The sequence below is a fragment of the Protopterus annectens genome, chromosome 13.part0 (genome assembly GCF_019279795.1).
Source record: "Protopterus annectens isolate FY-2018-M chromosome 13.part0, PAN1.0, whole genome shotgun sequence".
Taxonomy (NCBI): Eukaryota; Metazoa; Chordata; order Ceratodontiformes; family Protopteridae; genus Protopterus; species Protopterus annectens.
In genome coordinates this window covers 522,499,511-522,519,424 of record NC_056747.1, presented here as the reverse complement: position 1 = coordinate 522,519,424, position 19,914 = coordinate 522,499,511, and the positions used below count along the sequence as shown (strand labels likewise).

The 19,914-nt window shown below is 41.8% G+C and overlaps 1 protein-coding gene across 1 annotated transcript in view; it reads left to right on the top strand.

Moving 5' to 3' along the window:
* LOC122787927 (peripheral-type benzodiazepine receptor-associated protein 1-like) overlaps positions 1–19,914 on the top strand; it is a 1,795,954-nt gene that overhangs the window by 1,628,550 nt on the left and 147,490 nt on the right. The window contains exon 28 of the mRNA XM_044054852.1: positions 19,185–19,256. Coding sequence (XP_043910787.1) covers positions 19,185–19,256 — 72 coding nt within the window. The remainder of the gene's footprint in view (positions 1–19,184; positions 19,257–19,914) is intronic.

The window sequence follows — 19,914 nt, the reverse complement described above, 5'->3', positions numbered from 1 at the left end:
AGTTATAGTGAATGGGATAAAATGAAGTTTAAAATGGGGTAGAAATAAAAAGAGGAGATCTGGTTAAGAAGTAAAAAGAATTATTTAGAGGGACTGACAAAGGTTAAAGTATTATAAAATAAGGGGAATTTCACGGAACAAGACGAGGTACAATTGCAAAGTGCTAAAGAAGAAATAAGGGAGTACCTGGACAATATGCATGACTTTTGGAGGATTATTCCAGAGCACAAAAACTTTTGGCACAACAATTTAGGCAACAGATAGAAAGGCTTGTTGCCAACATAAGGAGACTATAGCAAGAAAAATAATTAGAGATTCAATAATGTTAGAGATATTTTTGAAATTTTATGAAAATTTGTATAAAGCAGAGATGTGCAAAAAGTAAGAAAAAGCACAAATGGAAATATCTGTGGAAGATGTCAAGGTTAGTGGTAGATGAGGCTGAAAAACTAACAGTTAAGAAGAGATGAGATAAAATGGTGCTGTATAACCAATTTGCAGAAAAGTCGCCAGGAACAGATTGTATTCCGGTGGAGCTAGGAGGGAAGAAAGTGACAAAGATCGGGAAGATTTTAACACCGTTTTAAAAGGAGGGTAGGCACCAACATCCTGGAAAAAAACTGTGATGGCTATAATACCTAAAGACAGTAAAGACCCATCTGATCTAGATTCACATAGGCCCATTTCAATTTTAAACCATGATTATATATTAAGTGTTTATATCTGTAATGGCTAAAAGAATGGCAGAGGTGGTGCCAAAATTGATAGATGTGAGCCATTGTGGTTTTCTGGAGGGGAGGCAAACATTTGACAAAATTAACAGAACAGTGATGATTCAGAGGGAAGCAGAATATAAGAAAATGCTGCTGTTATTGGTGGGTCTTGATGCAGAGAAAGCATTCCACAGAGTAAGCTAGGAAGTTATGCATAGGGCAACGGAGGCATTTGAATTTCCTGATAAAATAAGGAAGTTAATTATTAAGGTGTATGAGGGATCAGAGGGAAAAATTAAACTGGGAGGTTTGAGTCTGAACAGAGGAACCAGGCAGTGGTGTTTTCTTTCCTCTTTTTGGTTTGTTACATTTAGAGCCACTGAAAGAAAATAAGGGACACAGAAATTCAATGATATAATTGATATGGTGTTCAAGAAAAGTTGGCTTTATTTGCAGATGATATTTTGTACCTGACAGAACTAGAAAAAGGCATTTCAGTGTTGTGGAACATTCTGAGACAGTTCTAGTTTTTTTTAGGGATATGAAATTAATGAAGATATATACTCACACATGAATTGTTTCAGCAATACCCATATTTATGGAGACATGACAAAACGAAGTGTTTAGGGGTATGGATTGAAAAGAATGCTGTTGTGGCAGCTTAGGCTATGTGGCAAGATACTAAGTGAAACAGAATACAGAAACTAGAAGCTCTTGCGTATGGATATTGATAGCAAGATTCAAACAATTCTAGTGTTTTTAGTCCCTTTCATTTTAAACACAGTTCAGGCATATTTTTATCAGTCACAGGAGAAGTTGTAGATAGTAATTACTAGAGAGTTTAAGGATTTTATTTCACAGGGGAAGAGGGCAAGACTCAAGTGGAATGAGTTAATCTTCCCAATAGAACAAGGACATTTAGCATTACTTGATTAGAAGGGATATTTTAGAGCTATAAAGTTAAAGCTCTTGCACTTAACACAAGCAGAAATCTATAATTCAAAGTGAAAAAGGTTAATGATGAAGCAGAGGGTAATTCAAGAAATAAAAAAGGGATTTTAGATCGAGATCTTTAAGAAGAATAACAGTCTAGCTAGCCTCAGGACAGGATCTCCTTCAAGTCATATCCATGTACTCAAACCAGCATTCATGGCCAAGCAGCTGAGCAGTCTTCCTCCAACCTACATGACTGGAATTAGGTAAGCAGGTCTTCCTAAAGTTGGCATAGAAGTGGAGAGTCTTAAAGGTGGACTGTTCACTTTGCAAGACAGTCACCAGCTACAATTCTGTACCAAGTACCCTTGGAGGGGAACCTAGACAATAAGTACCTTCTCTAATCCATGTGTTGGGAGCCTGCTGTATCCTTTCCCACTCTGTCCTATACACTTACATGACATGTAGTTCCAAACGTAAGATGGGAAAAGGCAAGACTCATGTTAATAGCCTGTCCCACTTTGTCCAAGGCAACCCTGGTTCTCTAAGCTATACCAGGTGAACAAAGAGGTGCCATTACATCTCCTAACTTCTGTGCAGTAGAAACACAGCAAAGTAGCATTGTAGTACACCTAAAAATAGGTGTGTGTGTGTGTGTGTGTGTGTGTGTGTGTGTGTGTGTGTGTGTGTGTGATAATCAGACACAAGCTAACTTTTGTGCCTGCACCTCATTTTGAAATACATGCCTGAATATTTTGAGAGTATTAGGCTGGATTTTTTCAGTCTTGGTTATGCCCAGGTTAGTACAGCACTAATCATTTTATTTTGCTCAGTTTAAAATAAATTTTGAGGTATTGCAGCACACTTTCCTTTTGATTCTTCCTTGTCATCCTGCACAGCACTTAAGTGGTTCTTATATCTCAGAACTTGAACTTATTTTAGAGAAGTTGATCTTAACTTCTTTTGAACCATTTGGTTTGACACTTCCATAATTTGTCTGGGAGGACCCTGTTTTTGGTGACAATTTCTTTTGGCAGGAGAGAAAGTTGCAAGTCTCGATGTTCAGGAAACTATAAATGTTTCACAAACACAGGGCAAGTATTAGAGCCACCACCCTCCTTTAATGTCAAAGGTGGTCAAAGAGTTAGCATTAAACTATTCAACTGCCAACATCCCATTCCATAATCATTTAATCTGTGCATAGCCAACTAAGACATTATACAGAGAAAATAATCAAGGCAGACTGATCAGCTTTTTCTTTGCTTTGTGCCAGATAAACAAGGGAGACCTGTATCTAAACAAGCCTTATCTAACTTGTTAATTACATTGTCTTCATTTATGACCACCACGACAGAATTCTACAAGGGCAGGTGAGACCATATTCTACAAAAACAGCAAATACCATATAAGCTTACTTTAAAAATATTTCTGCTCATAGAATTTGTGAGGCATGTACTTGAACTGCAAGCCACATTTTTTCCATATGTTACAATTTGGATATAACATCCAGTGTAGGAGAGGACAGGATTTGCCACTGCAGTTTTGTAGTTTGTTCTAACTTCCTGTGAGATTGGAAGTCAGGCTACCCCTTTAGAGTAACAAGCTGCTGTAGTCCTCTCCCATGTGTATGGAATTGTACTGCAGTAGTAATTCCTAATTGTACTGCAGTAGTAATTCCTGTAATGGAAACAGAACAGTTTTGTGAGTATACTCAGAACAACAGTAGCCGTTCGGATAACAAAATCACTGCTGCAGAATAGGTTCATGCCCATCATCCACCTATTCTGGAGACTTGTTTGTGGGATTAGTTCCCATACCACATCATCATCTGGGTGAGATGCTGTTTTAATTCTGTGGGCTGTAATTGCAATCATCGGGAGTTACTAGACTGTTAGAACAGTGCTAGAGAGAATACTCAAGAGTACTACCCCTAACCAGAGGTGTTAAGACCTTGTGTGCATATAATGGTGTGGGGATGCAGGGGGTGTCCCCTCACAAAAATGGTTTAAACCGTGTAATATTAAAGCTTCCCTGTTTTCTGTTTGAATGTAGAGATAATAGTTTACTTTTTCTGTTTTGAGTCTCAAAATAGTGGGTTTGCACCTGGGAAAGAGGTTAAACAAAATTGTTTCAGCTTTTAGAGCTATTTCTTCTATAGCAGCTGAGGTGATTGGTAGGCCGTGTGAGAAGGCAGCAGATTGCATATCATCAGTAAATCCTTTTTGTCTGCTCAGGACTTTTGGGGTACACGTTCTATTGACTTTTTTCTCCAGAAAATACCAAAAGATGGTGCAGACTGGAATCCTCTTCCTAGCAAGCATCATGATGGCAGTAGAACTGTTGGCTGAGGGAGTGGCACATAAAGCAAGGAGTCACCTTAAGAAGTTGGAAGAGATGTATGGGACAGAGACAAGCTGTATGCAAGGGATGGACTCCACCTCTGCTCAGCAGGGATAGTGTTATTAAAAGCTGGGCTGAACAGTAGTGCCTTTAAAACGAGGTGGAAGTAGAAAAAGTGAAATAGCAAGTCAAGGAATGCCAGCAATAACATGCTCAGCAGTCCACAGGCCAAAGGCAGATGGAAGGAGCACTTCCCATCATGTTTTGAATGAAGAAAACCCTACAGAAGCTGTACTGCTCTGGGCACAGCCTACTATGGAAAAAAAGAGGAGGACACACCCAAGAAAAAGTAAGAACAGCACTAGGGAAAATGAAGTCAGGGAAAACAGCAGGCTCAGTTGAGACTGAGACAGGTATAATGAAGATGTTGGGTGAATTAGGGGTAAAATGGCTGCAGTGAGTACTCGTAGCAGTATGGAGAGATAGGTGGTATCCCAGGTGACTGGAGAATAAGCATTGCCAGTGTACAGGGACTAAGGGGACATTCACAGTTGTGGACAGTACAGAAGAATCAAACTCCTTTCACACTTCATGAAAGTTCTGGAAGGGGTGGTTAGTAAACAAATATGCATACTAGTAGAAAGCAAGATTGGAGATGTGCAATTCAGATGCAGCACAACTTACTCAATGTTTGTAATGAGACAGACAGTTGAGAGGAAGCTAGAGATAAGGAGAGTGTCCAACTGGGCATTCCTAAACTTGGAGAAAGTATATGATAAGATGCCACTAACGCTGATTTGGGCAGTCCTGCAATGGTGTGAAGTTCCAGAAACATAGTTAGAATTAGTGTAGGAAATGGCAGGGGAATAGAATGCAAAGATGATGGCATACTGGATGAAATTGAACACAGATAAGATGGTTTTAATGGCAGCAAATGGTGAGGGGGAATCAGAAGAAGCTAAGAAGTGAGACAGAAGGGGAAAAAGAGTATAGCAGTATCTGGGAGGAGTGTTTCTAGAGAAAGGAAGTCTGAATGAGAAGGTCAAAGCTAGAATCAAAGAAGATGCAGCCAACTGACACAGTGTGTCAGGGTTAGAATGTGACAGAAGAATGCCAAAGAAGATGAAAAGTAAGATCCACAAAACAGTGGTGTGACCAGTACTCCTTTATCATAGAGATCCTGGGCAGTGAAAGCAGAACAGTTGTGGAAACTAGAGCTGATGGAGATGAAGTGCCTGAGATTAGTAGTAGGATGCACACTGAGACAGACAAAGAAATGAGGACATTGGAGCAGAACTGCAAGTAGCTCCAATTGCAGAGAAGGTCAGATAATAGATTACAGGTGTTTGGACACGTAGGAAATCAGAAGACAATGCTGTGAGGATTATTTGGGAGAGACAGGAAAAAGGCAACAGTAAACGACTGTGTCCAGCAAAGAGATGGATGGATTGTGTGAGGGATGGCCTGAAACAGTCAGGTATGACTGCTGAAGAAGGTAAGAGAGTGGTAATGAATTGAGAGAGATGGTGACAATTGATGCAACATCCTGTCCCATTGTAGAAAAAGGGGATTACTGATGATGATGAGCAAGTCAAGGAATGAGGATAGGAAAAGGAAGAAGAATACAACAGTAGTATGGGGAGGGCTAAACCAACAAGGAAGTCACAAGATTGAAAAGTCATGCCTAGCAGTGTCAGGATCTTAGTGAAGAAACTGGGAGATATATACAGGTATTGGTAGAGGCAAATGGAGCAATGATAATAAGAATGACTGAAATTCTGACAGATGAAAAAACAAAGACTTATACTTGTGCAGGTTATGCTGCAGTAAGGAAAGATAGTAGGCATGATAGGAATGGGGTGATAGTATTACATCAGACAGGAGTTACCAGAATATTTTAAGGAAAAGGGTTTACCTGGAAGAAACAAAGGAGGGACAGCGTGACAGTTAAGTTGGATGAAGAGAGCAGGAAGAGCTGTTTTACAACTATCATCTACTGACTCTAGATGCATCAGTAAATGATAATGGCTGGCAAAAGGAAAAAACAGCAGCACTGGGCAAAGGAAGAAAATCATTACACCATTATATATTAAATCTCTAGAAAAGGAGTGGAGCATACTGGCATCAGAAGTAGGAGGAGAGGAGAACTTAAATGAACGTTATGGAGTGGGAGGCATTTGAACATGTACTGCAGGAATCCACTAGAAGGGATAAATACTAGAACTTGTGCTGTCCAGAAATTATGTAATACAGGGAGGTAGAGATTTAGGCATTGCTAGCCAGCAATGACCATGCAGTAGTGTGGTCCACTGTTGCTGTTCATTTAAGAGGGCCAGATACTTGAAATAAGATGCAAAAGTGTAGGAAAGCACATAGCAATTTGTGGGAGTTGTAGTTAAGGTTAACAGAGTGCCTGGAGTTCATTGAAAGGGTAACATGAGCTCAAGTAAAGAATTAAAGGGCATATAGAAATCCACAAAAAAAGGAGTAGATAGGGGAAACAAGGCCAAGAAAATGAGGATGATGTGCTTTAGTAAGAAAATGGAATAATAGAGGACAGTTGGCCAACACCAACATCCCACAGGCATTCAGAGTGGCAGAAGATCTTGATTTTCAGTCGTGTGGCACATATTTTTAGAAAGTCTTTGGAGTAAAGAGTAAAATGTGAAAAAATTAGCATAAATTGTTAGTACAACATGCTTCGTAAGCATTTTCCTTTCCAAAGCAACTGGCATTAAACCTCTGAGAAGCTTCAAAAATTCAGTCCAATGATGCATCTTCCTCATCCGTGAAACTTCCACCACCCTAAGCACCCACTCAAGAGATCTAAACTCTTACCGTAATATAAACAGGACCTATTGGCATGATAGATAGCTATCAAAGAGAATACCTCTTTTGTGGAATACCCTTCCCTTGGATATAAAGAATAGTGGCCTCCTGACCCTTTGAAGGTGCAACCTGGATGACTGAATGAGCAGTCGTACATTTGGTGATATTCCATGTCTTGGTAATTTCATTGTAGGAGTGGATGGCTATGCTACAAATGGTCTACTGGGCCAACAGCCTAGTATTAACCTGTGAACCTATAAGAATGAAAGGACCTACAATAAAGTGATAAAAAGGGGTTCCTATTAGATCACAGAAGATGCATTCTATTGAATGTGTCTTGGTCGAACTTAAAACAACGAAAAGGCAAAATAGCGAAGTGGCTTTTAAGTGAATTCTTTCCCAGGGAAATAATTTGCTTGGCCGCTTCCATTACTTTGCCATTTTTGGCACTGTAGTGCGATCTCGGAGTTGGTATATTTTAGTAGGGGGCTGTGTGTGGGCGAAGCCCCCCACTTTATGTATTCTTCCACCCTTGGAAAAAAAATCGCTGTTCTGAGCTTTCGAGATTGTAAGCTTTCGCTTACATGGGGTCAATTATTCATCGTTCGCTTTAAGCGTTCGATGACATAATATAGACCCGATAAAAAGATATTAACAATGTGGGAACATCAGGAAACTGTTTACAACAAATGGAAATGACAAGAATCCAGGGAAGAATGGAAGAGTAAATGGAACAATTAAGATAACATAGAAAGGAGAAAACAAGAACATATGAATAAGTTAACTAATCAGGGCAAGACATAGGGGAAGAACGAAAAATGAAGTTCTTGAATTTATTTGCTTTCATTTTCAGAAGTGAAAGGAGGGATGACTTCCATTATATGAAGGAAGGAGAGGGGAGTACAAAAAAGAAGAATGAAACAACAGAAAGATTAAAATTGAGATTAAAATAGAACAGCAGGATCTAAAGGAAGGGAAGGTACAGAGACCAGATAGTTAGCCCTCAAGGATCATTAAAGAGAGTCTAGAATATTGTCAGACTCCATGACAGAACAGCTTGCCCAGTCTAAGTTCCGTGGAAAGATACCCTACTGGAAAAAGGCTACACTGGTGGCACTCCACAGGGAAGGAGCAAAAGCCAGCATGTTGGTGGCACAGAAAGGCAGGGTAAGAACAGTGAGAAAAGGACCTGCAGTCTTCCTGAAAGACAGCTAATCAGTCTTCTTTACTGAAGACAAATTTACATTATCACACACTAACTGCATGAAGGTCCAGTCAGCTGAACCTTTTAAGTTCTTTGACTCTATTATGAAAACATATGGATCAGGAGCATGCATTAGATATCATCAACCTTTATTTCAATAAAAGCTTTAATGTCATACATATAGGAGGCTTGTAGGAAAACTGAAGGGTATAGCAGCAGGTGGAAGTGGTCAGTTTGGGATAGTGGCTGGAAGAGGAACAAGGCAGAGAGTAATGACAAGGACAGTATCCAAAGAAAGGAATGTAAATATAGGTATCCCATAGGCATCAGTCCTGAAAGTTAGACTGTTCACTGCATGTGTGTCTCTGATATTTACATCCCTTGTGGTGATGGAGAGTCTCTCCAGGTTACACTAATGAGCAGGAAATAATAGGGACAGGGATTCAGCCTGAAGAATGGTCTGAAAAGTGTATTACAATGAATTAGTAGATGGCAGCAGAAAAATGCAGAGCCTAATGTCTGGGGTAATAACCAAGAGGTGGAATAACTTTAGCTGAACTTCGTTACAGAAAAAAAATAAGGTATAACATCTAATGACTGAATACAGCATTCAGTGAACACATATAGCATTGCTGGAGTCCCACTCCCAGCAGCTAGGGAACAGTCAGGAAGATCTAGCAGTAGTTGTAGTTTCAGGGAAAAACTACTGGCTGCAGTGTATGGAAGCAGAAGCTAAGGCAAACTGGAGGTGGGGCTGCATCCAGAGGGTCACATATTCCCAGGAGACAGTTACACTTCCACCATGCAGATCACTAGTGAAAGTGCAGCCGGAGTACTGGATAAGTTTGTGAGACTGTGTAAGGTGAAAGAAAAACAAAAAGCTACTACAAAGCAGACAAAGACCATCAGGGATAGTTAAGGAGGATAAACTGCAGGACCTATGGGTAGTGGCTGGAAGAGCAGAGTCCTTTTTCCACTTGAACAAAGTACAAAAAGAACATGATCAGGGTCCAGAAAATAATAAGGGAAACTTAAGGGAATACACTAAAAGAAAAAAAAAAAGAGCAGAACTAGTACGATTAAGCAGTGTCCAAATTGAAGGAACAAGTTACAGTTTGAATTTAAGTTAATACTTCTTCACAGAAGGTGGCAGACAACTGGTACATGGTAGAATAGTACATGGTAGGATTACTAACTCTCTCAAACAGCACATGATGGCTGGAGGAAAGGGGAAGGGGCAAATGATAAGACAACTGTATGGTACTGCCTGCAAATAAATTTACGTATGAAGCTGAGAAAATGGAGCCTATTCCCTCAGTGGTACATTGTGACTAATGGCACAATTCAAAATGCTTAACAGGTAACTAGTCTGTTAGTACTGTACTAATGGCATTTGTGTATTAAAAAAACACATTCTGTTCAGTTTGTGTTCTCATCACTTAACATTAAAATATCATAACACTAACTGAAATTGTAATCTTTCTTTTATCCATCTGATTCAGTCTTAAAATGTTCACAGCTTCTCTCTCTTTCACCTGACTAATTTGTATAATTTAACAATCTGATGATGTTAATCTTCTTTCCATTCATCACTGATGGGTTCCATTCCAAGCCCTTGGTACCTCGTCAGCCTTTTTATCAAGCTCGCACCAGCCAAAAAACTCTCAAGCTAAGTTTCTACCCAGAATTCCCTTCTCCCTGTTACCTCAGATCTCGTTTGCAGCATAGCCGTAAAGCTGCATTTCAGTCAAGCTCTCAGCTAAGTGGAACTTTGATATTTGTGTGAAAAACTTTTGATATCTTCATTTTTTATTGAGCGAATAGTATTTCTAGTGTGTTTTCTTTTGTCAGACCTTGTTTTTTCCTCTCTACTCTACGCATTGATCCCATTGGTAAACTTTCAAGCACTATTGTTGGTACGGCCATTCCTCCCTTACCCTTGTGGTATTCCTTCAATACCATAGCTGGTATTTTTCTTTCCTGTCTAGCCTGTTAGCTTTGGTTTTTAGTAAGGTGTTTTTGTTCTCTCTCCTACATATCACTGTACTGGTACAATTTTGACTTCTTTGAATGGTGTTTGACTTATTTGTTCTAACTGGTTATACTGTTGGCCTGTGGTGTCTCTGTATCAAGATGTTGGATAAGAAAGGTACTTCAGGTTTTAAGCATTGTGCTTCATGTAATGGCAAGTTGCCTAATAGTGATTCTCACAATAATTATGTATACTGTTTGGGAGTGCCCAACCTTTCGGTGCAGCCTCCTTGTGACATTTGTCAGAGTTTCAGTCAACGCACTCTTAATGAGTGCAAAAATAAACTGATACTGAAAGGGTTAAGTCTCCCTTTTCAGAGGCCATTTCTGTGATGGAGGTCTCAATCCCTCCTACTGAAGACAAAAAGAGGTCCAACTCGGTTCCCTTGTCACCATCGGGTGATTAGGGTAAGCCTGTGAAATCAAAGGTCCCAAAGTTGTCTGTGGAGCATAAATCTGCCTCTACGGCTCGGTCTTCTTCGGCTGTAAGCATCTCAAAACCTTCAATGCTAGCGCCAGTTTCAGCACCGGTCCTGCCTCCGGCACCGATTATAGACCTCACCACCCCTATTTCGACTTCAGCACCTGTGGCCACTTCATCTCTGGGCACACCTTTGATTCCTTCATCAATTATGATTTTGGAACCGACTGTTTTGGCTCCGAGTGCCACTTCGGCACCAAGCGTTGTACCAACTACACTGGATTTGACCCCTTTACTCACAGTCTCGAAACTAGAGACTTCGGTGCTGGCAGACCTTGCACCACAGACCTGATACTCCCCTTCCATAGATCCATTTCTGGGCCAGGTGTATAGCCCGTTCATTGAACATCCTGATTCTCTGTCCAGAGTATCCACTAGATCCACCAGGAGCTTGTCGGAACACGACATGGTGCATCTTGTGGACCAGCTGTTGTTAGCTAGGGGGCTACCCACACTTAAGACCCATCCACCTACAGGACTTGGGTTGATTTCCCCACAGTCTCCATCTTACACTCCTCCTTTGACCATTTTGGTTCCGAAGCCTTCTGCTCAGATATCCTTCTCGGGACCCATCACCTTGGTGCTGACAGTGCACTTCACTCTGGCTCCGAGTTTGTCCCTTTGGTCTTTGGTTCCTGCTGTACCGTTCCTTTCCCAATCTGGGGCTTGGGGGACAGGCGCTTCGGCCCGGGGCATTGAGTCATCTTTCTCCTTGGTTCCATCCTTGGTTCCGATAGCCATGTCTGCACCGATCCTTCTTTAGGCTCCATCAGTGGGGGCGGGTTTGTCAGTGTGGGGTGAGACCCCGGTCCTGAGGTTGTCTTTCTCGGTTCCAGGCTCCCATCCCTCTTCGGGCGGACCTGTCTTCTGCACGATGGAGATGGCTCTCTCTTCTGGAAGCACTTCTTTGATGTCGGAGCCCCAGTTTCTGCCCCCTGAGCTACAGCTGCCACAGACCACTCCCCCAGGACAACGGGCAGAGAAGCCGCAGGACACCCCTGTTCAGGGTAGCCAGTCTTCATAGTCCTCCTCATAGACCTCCACTGAGGAGCCCCCTCAAAAGAGGATGTGCAAAAGGAAGCACATGGACTCACCCAAGGAGTCCTTAATGGATGACATTGATTACGATGATGGTGAAGGATCCCCTCGGTCACCTCCTGATGTCTCCTTCAGAGACATCCTGGAAATTCTAAAGCAGAGAGGTGACTGGAAGCCCTCCAACCCTTCGTCTGAGGAGTCTGTTCATGCAGGCTTTCCGCGCCCGGCTTTCTACCTCTTGGATGACCCAGCCTGCAGATGAGCTCATCCAGCTCGTGCAGCTAGCTTGGAAGAACCCTGATTTCATTGAGGCGATCCCTCTAAGACCAGACCAAATTCTTTCCCCTCCCAAGGAGAACCCGCATTGGTCCGAAGGGTTACCAGTCGATGCTATGGTGGTGTGGTGGCGGAGGCCACAAAAAAGGACTTGGCTGACGAAAATCCCACTGTCCACCCATCCAGCAGGGAGTCCCGGGTGGTGGACAGACTTGGGAAGTGGGTTTTTGCATCATGGACCCTTGCTATACGGTCCCTGAACTATTTGGCACATTTTATGAGGCTCCAGAGGGATTTGATCTCCAAACTGTCTGGGACGCTTGAGGGGCAGTTGTCTGACAAGGTCAGGGACAAAGTGGCCTTGCAGCTCTCAACCCTGGAATCGATATCCAACTTATCCATGAGGTTGCTTTCACATGCGAATGAAGGGGCAGCTAGAGCAGCGGGTTTGGGCATTGTCATAAGGTGTCATGCCTGGATGCGCATTTTTGACCTTGCAGACCCCTTCAAGTCTTCCTTTTTGAATGATCCCATCGAAGCATCATCCCTTTTTGGCTACAAAGTGAAGGACATGCTAGTCAGGTGCGAGCAAAATGGAAAGACCCTGTCTGTCATAGGCCTACAGTTTTGCAATCTTCAACATATCTTCTCCAGTAATCAGAGGAGTGGGAAAATGTGGCACAAAAAATCTTAGGGTCCTTTCCATGCCGCACGTGGTGATGATACCCCTAGGGGCAGAGGGGGTAACAATTCTGGAAGACGCCCCTATAGAGGCAGAGGGGGTCCTCGTAACTAAGGCAACAGGGATTCCTTCCCTGGACAGCCTTAGCACCACTCCTGAGGAGCAGCCCAATTGCTTACCTCTGGAAGCATTCAGGGGTCGCTTCTCTCTGCACCAAGCTGCCTGGCAATCAATTACAACCAATCATTGGGTGCAGATTATCATCACCAGATGTTACACCATTCCCCTTTCTTATCAACCAGATATTCCAAGAAAGCTTCCCGACATTCCACCCAGTCAAAGTGAAATAGTAGCTTCAGAGATAATAAAACTGTCTCAAAAGTGTCATCCAACCAGTTCCACCAGACCAAAGCGGATCCAGATTTTATTCAAGATCCTTTTTGCTGCCAAAAAAGACAGTGGACTTGGGAGACCCATTTTGGATCTCAGCAGTTTAACAGGTCTGTCACCCAAACCAAATTCCAGATGGTCACAGTTCAGTCCATTCTCCCCTTTTTAAGAGAAGGTGATTGGATGTGCTCGATAGATCTCCGGGATCCGTATTACCACATCAAGATGGACAAATGCTCCAGGAGTCTGCTTCACTTCCAGCTAGGGGCCAGTCTATCAATTTTGTGCCCTGCTGTTTGGTTTCTCTACAGCCCCCAGAGTGTTCATGAAATGCATGGCAGTGGTCACAGTTCACTTGAGACTACAAGGATTCTGGGTGTTTCCATATTTGGACGACTGGCTCCTCACCGCCCCCACCGAGCATCTTCTGGTAACAGCACTGCATTATACTCACACTCTGGCAAAATTGTTCAGAATAACAATACATTGGGAAAAATCAAACCTTACTCCTACACAACAAATAGAATTCATTGGAGCATTGTTCAATACCCAGTCCTGTCTAGTATCACTCCCAGATCACAGACTCCACTGATTGAGGCTCCAGCTCCGAGTGATACTCTGTCAAACAAAAGTTTCAGCAAGGGAAGTTCTTCAGGGCCTAGGCTCTATGGCAGCTTCAGTTCCAATAGTGCCTGTAGCAAAGCTACATACGCAGATCCTGTAAAGGCTTCTTCTTTGTTAGTAGTTCCCAAACTATCACCCTCTCTGTTACCAGATTCGAATAACCAACTCCTGAAAACAGGATCTCCTTTGGTGGATGAGGCCAGACGCAGAACTTTGGTTTCGCCCATTTCAAACCCACAGCCCAGAGCCATTGTGACTATGGATGCTTCCCTGATTGGGTGGGGGGGGGCATTTCCAGGGAAAGACCGCCCAAGGCACATGGTCCACCTCAGTGGCCCACCTGCATATCCATGTTCTGGAACTGAGAGCAGTGCTGTTAGCACTGCAGGCCTTTCATTCGGCCTCTCCTTTCCAGGACAATTGCAATTCAGACAATATGTCAGTGGTCTGGTATATCAACAAGCAAGAAAGAACCAAGTCCTACCCCCTGTGTCAAGAAGCCATGAGAATTTGGCAGTGAGTGGTAGCTTCCAACTGCTTTCTGATAGCAATGCATATCCCGGGGAACTCCAAAGTAATTGCGGACAAACTGAGCAGATGCATCCTCCTGCCTCACGAGTGGTCCCTCAATCCAGAGGTGGCGACATATCTTCAGCCACTGAGGCCAGCCTTGCTGTGATCTTTTTGCCTCCCCATCAAACAAAAAGTGCATCAGCTATTTCACCCTACTTCCCCCGGAGGGGTAGTCCCCCGAGAGGTGCTTTAACCCACGAGTGGCCCACAGGACTTCTTTATGCTTATCCTCCCATTCCCCTGATTCCACAATTTCTAAAGAAAGCTCTTCGGTTGAGATGCAAGGTGATCCTCATAGCTCAATTCTGGCCTCGACAAGTTTGGTTCCCCTTCCTTCGACCTCACCTCGTATACCCACCGTGGATTCTGGACCCTCTTCCAGATCTGATTACTCACCCCCAAGGTTTGAGCCACCCATATCTGTCCAGTCTCAAGCTGATAGCTTGGTTTCTTCACTTCCATTAGTTTACAGGCAAACTAATCTCTCCTCTCCTGTTCGAAACATCATTCTGGCCTCTCGTAAACCATCCACCAGAAGACTATATCAGGATAAATGGAAAAGGTTCTCCATCTGGTCTAAGGATAACATGCTAGACCCATATTCAGCTCCAGTAACTGCAGTCCTTCAATACTTGGCTAGGTTTTTTGATAATGGAGCCTCTGTCTCTACCGTACGAGTACACCTAGTGGCAATTTCTAATTTCAACAGTGGCATAGATGGCACCCCTCATTTCTTTACATCTATGCAAGGCCTTCCTCAAGGGGCCTCTCTTATCAGGCCTCCTGTCAGACAGCCCGTGGAACCATGGATCCTCACTTTAGTCCTTCAGTCTTTGACTCAAAAATCTTTTGAACCTGCTGTGAAGTGCAACCTAAAGTTTTTGTCTTGGAAATATTTCTTTTTGGTACCAATCATGTCTGCCAGAAGGATCTCGGAGCTGCAGGCATTGTGTATCATGATGCCCTATCTGGTATTCTGTAAAGACAGAGTATCACTTCGGATGAATCCATCCTTCCTTTCCCAAAGTTCTTCTGAATTCTCCATAAACCAGACCATTGACCTACCAGTGTTCTTTCCAAATTTTGCCAATAGAGGAGAGTACTGCCTTCACTCCTTGGACATACATAAGCAACTGAGATTTTATCTAGACAGGAACAAACTTATCCGAAAATCTGAACAGCTTTTCATCTCCTTTTCTGGGGCCAGAATGGGTGATGCTGTTTCCAAGGTTACATTATCAAAATGGCTAAGGGACTGCATTTGTTTCATCTATTCCCTCAGTAACGAACCTATGGCAAAAGTTAAAGATCACTCCACTAGATCTATTGCAATATCTGTAGCTTTCCATTCCAGGGCTTCCATGGATGACATCTGCGCAGCAGCTACCTGGGCTAAGCCTCATACCTTTATCAGTCATTACAAAATGGGGTTGGTTTCCAGAAGGGAAAGCTGCCTTTGTCTCAATGGTACTCAGGAATGTTCTTCCATAAGGGCCACCCATGGACTTCAAGGTAGCTTGGGATTCTACAAACCACACAGTAACAGAATGGATCCAGGAACAGAAAACAGCAGCACTGTAGTAAATATTCAAATAATTTATTTGTCCACAAGAACAGAGATTAAGCGCTTTCGTATAAGTACTTCATCAGAATCACAACACTAAACACATCCAGCACTCTTAAATACCCCTTAAAACCCTAACCAGTGAAACTTACCAAATACATTAACCCATACTATGACTGCTAAAAAGTGATGTGAAATATGACCCAGCAAACACTAGAGCCTCACAATGCATTTAAACATTTGATGTTAATAATATAAATTAATAAATTTATATCAAAACTAATTCAAATGCATAAAATTCATAAAAATGATTTTCATAAAAATAAACAAATAATATATATACATATTAAAACAGGTTGATAGCCTAAGAAATATATGTGGAATCATACCACATATGGTTTCAACTTTAAAATGCTAGCTATAGAGGTACATTCATTCAAACCCGGGGGGGGGGTAGCATTGAGCCCCAGTTGCCACCTCAGCTCCTTGGTTTCTAACAGATCTTCCCAGGGTCCTCCCCTGAGGTCCCTTTGTAAACATTCCAAAACAAAGAAGCTGAATCTATGGTCCTTATGCTCAATAATGTGCTTGGCCAGTGCATTTTTTATATCCCCCCTCCTGATGTCCAATCCATGCTCATACATACGCACCTTGAACTTTCTCTTAGTTTTTCCACATAGAAACATTCACATTTTGAGCATCTGGCGACATATATAACCCCCACCGAGTTACAATTACTGTGAATCCTTGAAAAATGTTAAAATGATTCACTGTGAGACAATCTCCTTCAAAGACCACTTTGCAATGGGCACAATTGCCACACCTATAAGTTCCCCATTTTTTGTTTGTAAACTCCAATCCATGGTCAAAAGTGCTCTGCTCCAAATGATTCTTCAAGGTTTTCCCTCTCCTAAATATGATTTGGTGTTTTTGGTTAGCCACCATGCTCATTTCCTTAAAATGGGGAAAAAAGTGTGCCAATATTTGTAAATAATGCTTCTAATGTGGGCAGCCTCATTGCAATATTGTGTAATAAAAGCTCCTTGTAAATCCAGCCTACTATTTGTACCACCTCTCCTGAAAGAATTGCTCCCTGAAACTTCATGGGAACAAATAAGGGGAATAATCTCTCCCGATTACCTTTTGACCGTTATATTCCTACACACCTGTGTCACCATTTCAGTAGGGTAGCTTCTGCTAGAAAATGTGTGTCCCATTTTCTCACATTCCTTGTTAAAGGTTTCCCAACTTGAAACCATACCGTCTAGACAGATGTATTGCCCCTTGATGATACCAAATTTTTGATGGGGGTGGGGTGGTTACTTTCAAAATATAATATACTGTTGCTATAGGTTGGTTTCCGATATATGGTGCTAACCCAGCTCTTGTTCTGTATATCTTTGGACATGGTAACATCTAAATAATTCATACTGAAGGGGTTGTATTGATAAGTGAAGCTCAAAAAAGGGGTAGATGCATTTATAAACTTAATAAACCCCTCAATTTCACTCACTTCACTATCCCACACAATAAAAATGTCATCCAGAAATCAGAGATACAAATTCCAAGGTATTCTCTCAAAATGTAGGAATAAAATGCATCTCTCCCATTGTAACAATACAATATTTGTGAAAATGGGGGCACATGAAACCCCATTGCTGCCCCTTTTCTTTGTCTATAGTACTGACCTTCCAGATAGACAAAGTTATACTTTAATACCAAGTCCATGCACAGAACAAGAACATTAACAGTGTTATTATCCGGGTTAGTACACTCACACAAGAAGTCATGAAACCATTCTAATCCCACATCATGTGGGATGGTACTGAACAGTTCAACCACATCAATTGCAACAAAAACATAATGTTCATTAAATTCAACATTTTTCATTTTCATGAGAAAATCCCAGGAATCTCTGCAAATATGGTCAAAGGACCCTAAACAGTCCTTTAAAATAGTATCCACATGTTTGCCAGGGGGTGGGTTTTTAGATTTTCTCGCATTAACAATGGGCCTCATTGGTGGATCAGTGGTACTCTTGTGTACACAGTACCACTGGGTACTTGACCTGGAAATCAAAAATATCAGGTGTAATTTCCTCCTCATCCAACATACCTTGAAGATCAAAATCAATACGTTTGTATGCCAAGTTAATAATGTTGATGGAAGTCACTTCATACATATCACTATTGACATGACCGGTCATTTTTGATACATATTCCACCTTACTCATGATCTCCCCATCCCCCTTGTCGGGTTTCATGACCCTCAGTTGTTTGTTTCCAGAAAGTTGTCTCAATAAACTGGACTCAACAGCATACAAATTCCCCCGTGTATCACTGCAGGAGCCCTTCCCCACAAAGCCCCTAAACTCAAACTCCACCACTTTCTCGAAAATAATCAAAGGAAGGGGCAAAGGGGGGTTAAACACACTGCTTCTCTTAATAATAACCCCAACATCAACCCCCCTCTTCCTGAAACAAAATTTTGAAGTTGAGTTTCCTGAGGAATAATTTCAAATCAATTAAAAGGCTATCAATCCTGACCTTAGCTGAGGGTACAAAAAGGTCCCCCCTGTTCAACAATTCCGCATGTTCAGTATTGCAAAATTCATCACTGTAATTGTGCACAGTAAAGTCACCTGTTCTATTGCTGACAGTCTTTACAGTACTAATTTCAAGACTTTTTTTATTTCCCTCCAAGTCCAGGCCTCCTTCCCTCAATACTAGTTCATTTTCTGAGCTGCAATCCAATAAACTGCTGGCCAATTTAACAAATAAATCTGAAAAAGATGACTTACTGGAAGATGGAGTGCCAAAAGTCTCAAAATCATTCAAACCACCTCTCACCAAGTCCATGCAAACACACGGAGTACTCTCTGTTCCTATTGAGCCCAGTTTCAGTTGTACGGCTGCCTTGGGATTCTGTCCCATCATTGATGAATGGAAAGAAGATTAACAACATCAGATAAAGAAGTTATGTCTTACCATAACGTTCCATCAGTGTTCATCTTCTTTCATTCATCACTTCCCACCCTCCTTCCCCCTCTAAAGGCTCCTGGGGGATGCTTTGGGTCCATGTGGTGTCCTAGGGTATTTGTGCAGAAGTGGCCTTGGCTTTACTTCTCTTTCTCTAGCAAATTCAATCAGAGGTAACAGGGAGAAGGGCATTCTGGGTAGAAACTTAGCTCAGGAGTTTTGTTGGCTGGTGCGAGCTTGGTAAAAAGGCCGACTCGGTACCAAACCCATCATTGATAATTGAAAGAAGATGAACAACACAGATGGAACGTTATGGTAAGACATAACTTCTTTTTTTTTTTATTAAATTAAAATAGGAGTGATGCTTCAAAGTTGTAGGTAGCAGCAGTGTGATAACTGGAACTTTTGAATGCTTTGAGATTCCTGAATGTATAGTTGACACTGTAAGCATTGTCTATCAGCTTTTTGTAAAAAAATATGTGAAAGACTTGCAGATGATTTTTTTTTTTTTTTTGCCATTCTTTCCAGGCTGAGTTAACGTTTAGTGCTGGAGATGTTATTGTTGTGCTTGGTGAGATGGATGACGACGGATTTTACTATGTGAGTATCCAAACTAAACATGTGTCTTAGCAGTGAATTTAGAAATTAAGTCACCAATAGTAGCTGATGAGCACTACATACACACATATTGTATTTGGTGACTACAGTAATGTGGTATCCCCAAATATCAACTAGATCCATCAATACAGAACTGATTTGTCTTAGCTGTTATTACAAAGATTATGTTCTCCTTTCACAGAGTCTCAGTGAAGTGCTGGTAACTTGACTACACAAACATAATTCACTGTAATACACCACATTAACATTTATGAAAAAAACACCACAAGTGCTTTTACAGGGGCTACAACTCCCATGCACCCACTAAAGTGTGGGTTTCATCCAATGCACTGCAGTCCTCATATTTATTAACTCCAAGTCAATCTTGAAATAGACAAAAGCTTTGCTTTATTTATTTATTTATTTTTTCCTCTTCAATTTGAGTTGGCTGGCCTTGCACTTACAAGCACACAAGTCCAGTATTTTCAACAAATCAAGGCCAACACAACTAATCATTGATACCGCCCCGTTCACTTAAACAAGTGAGTCTTGACAAAATGAGATACTGTGAATCATCATATTCCTTTGCTGTTATCAAAGATAGCTTAATTGCCATACATATTTACATATAGTGTGTGTGTGTGTGTGTGTGTGTGTGTGT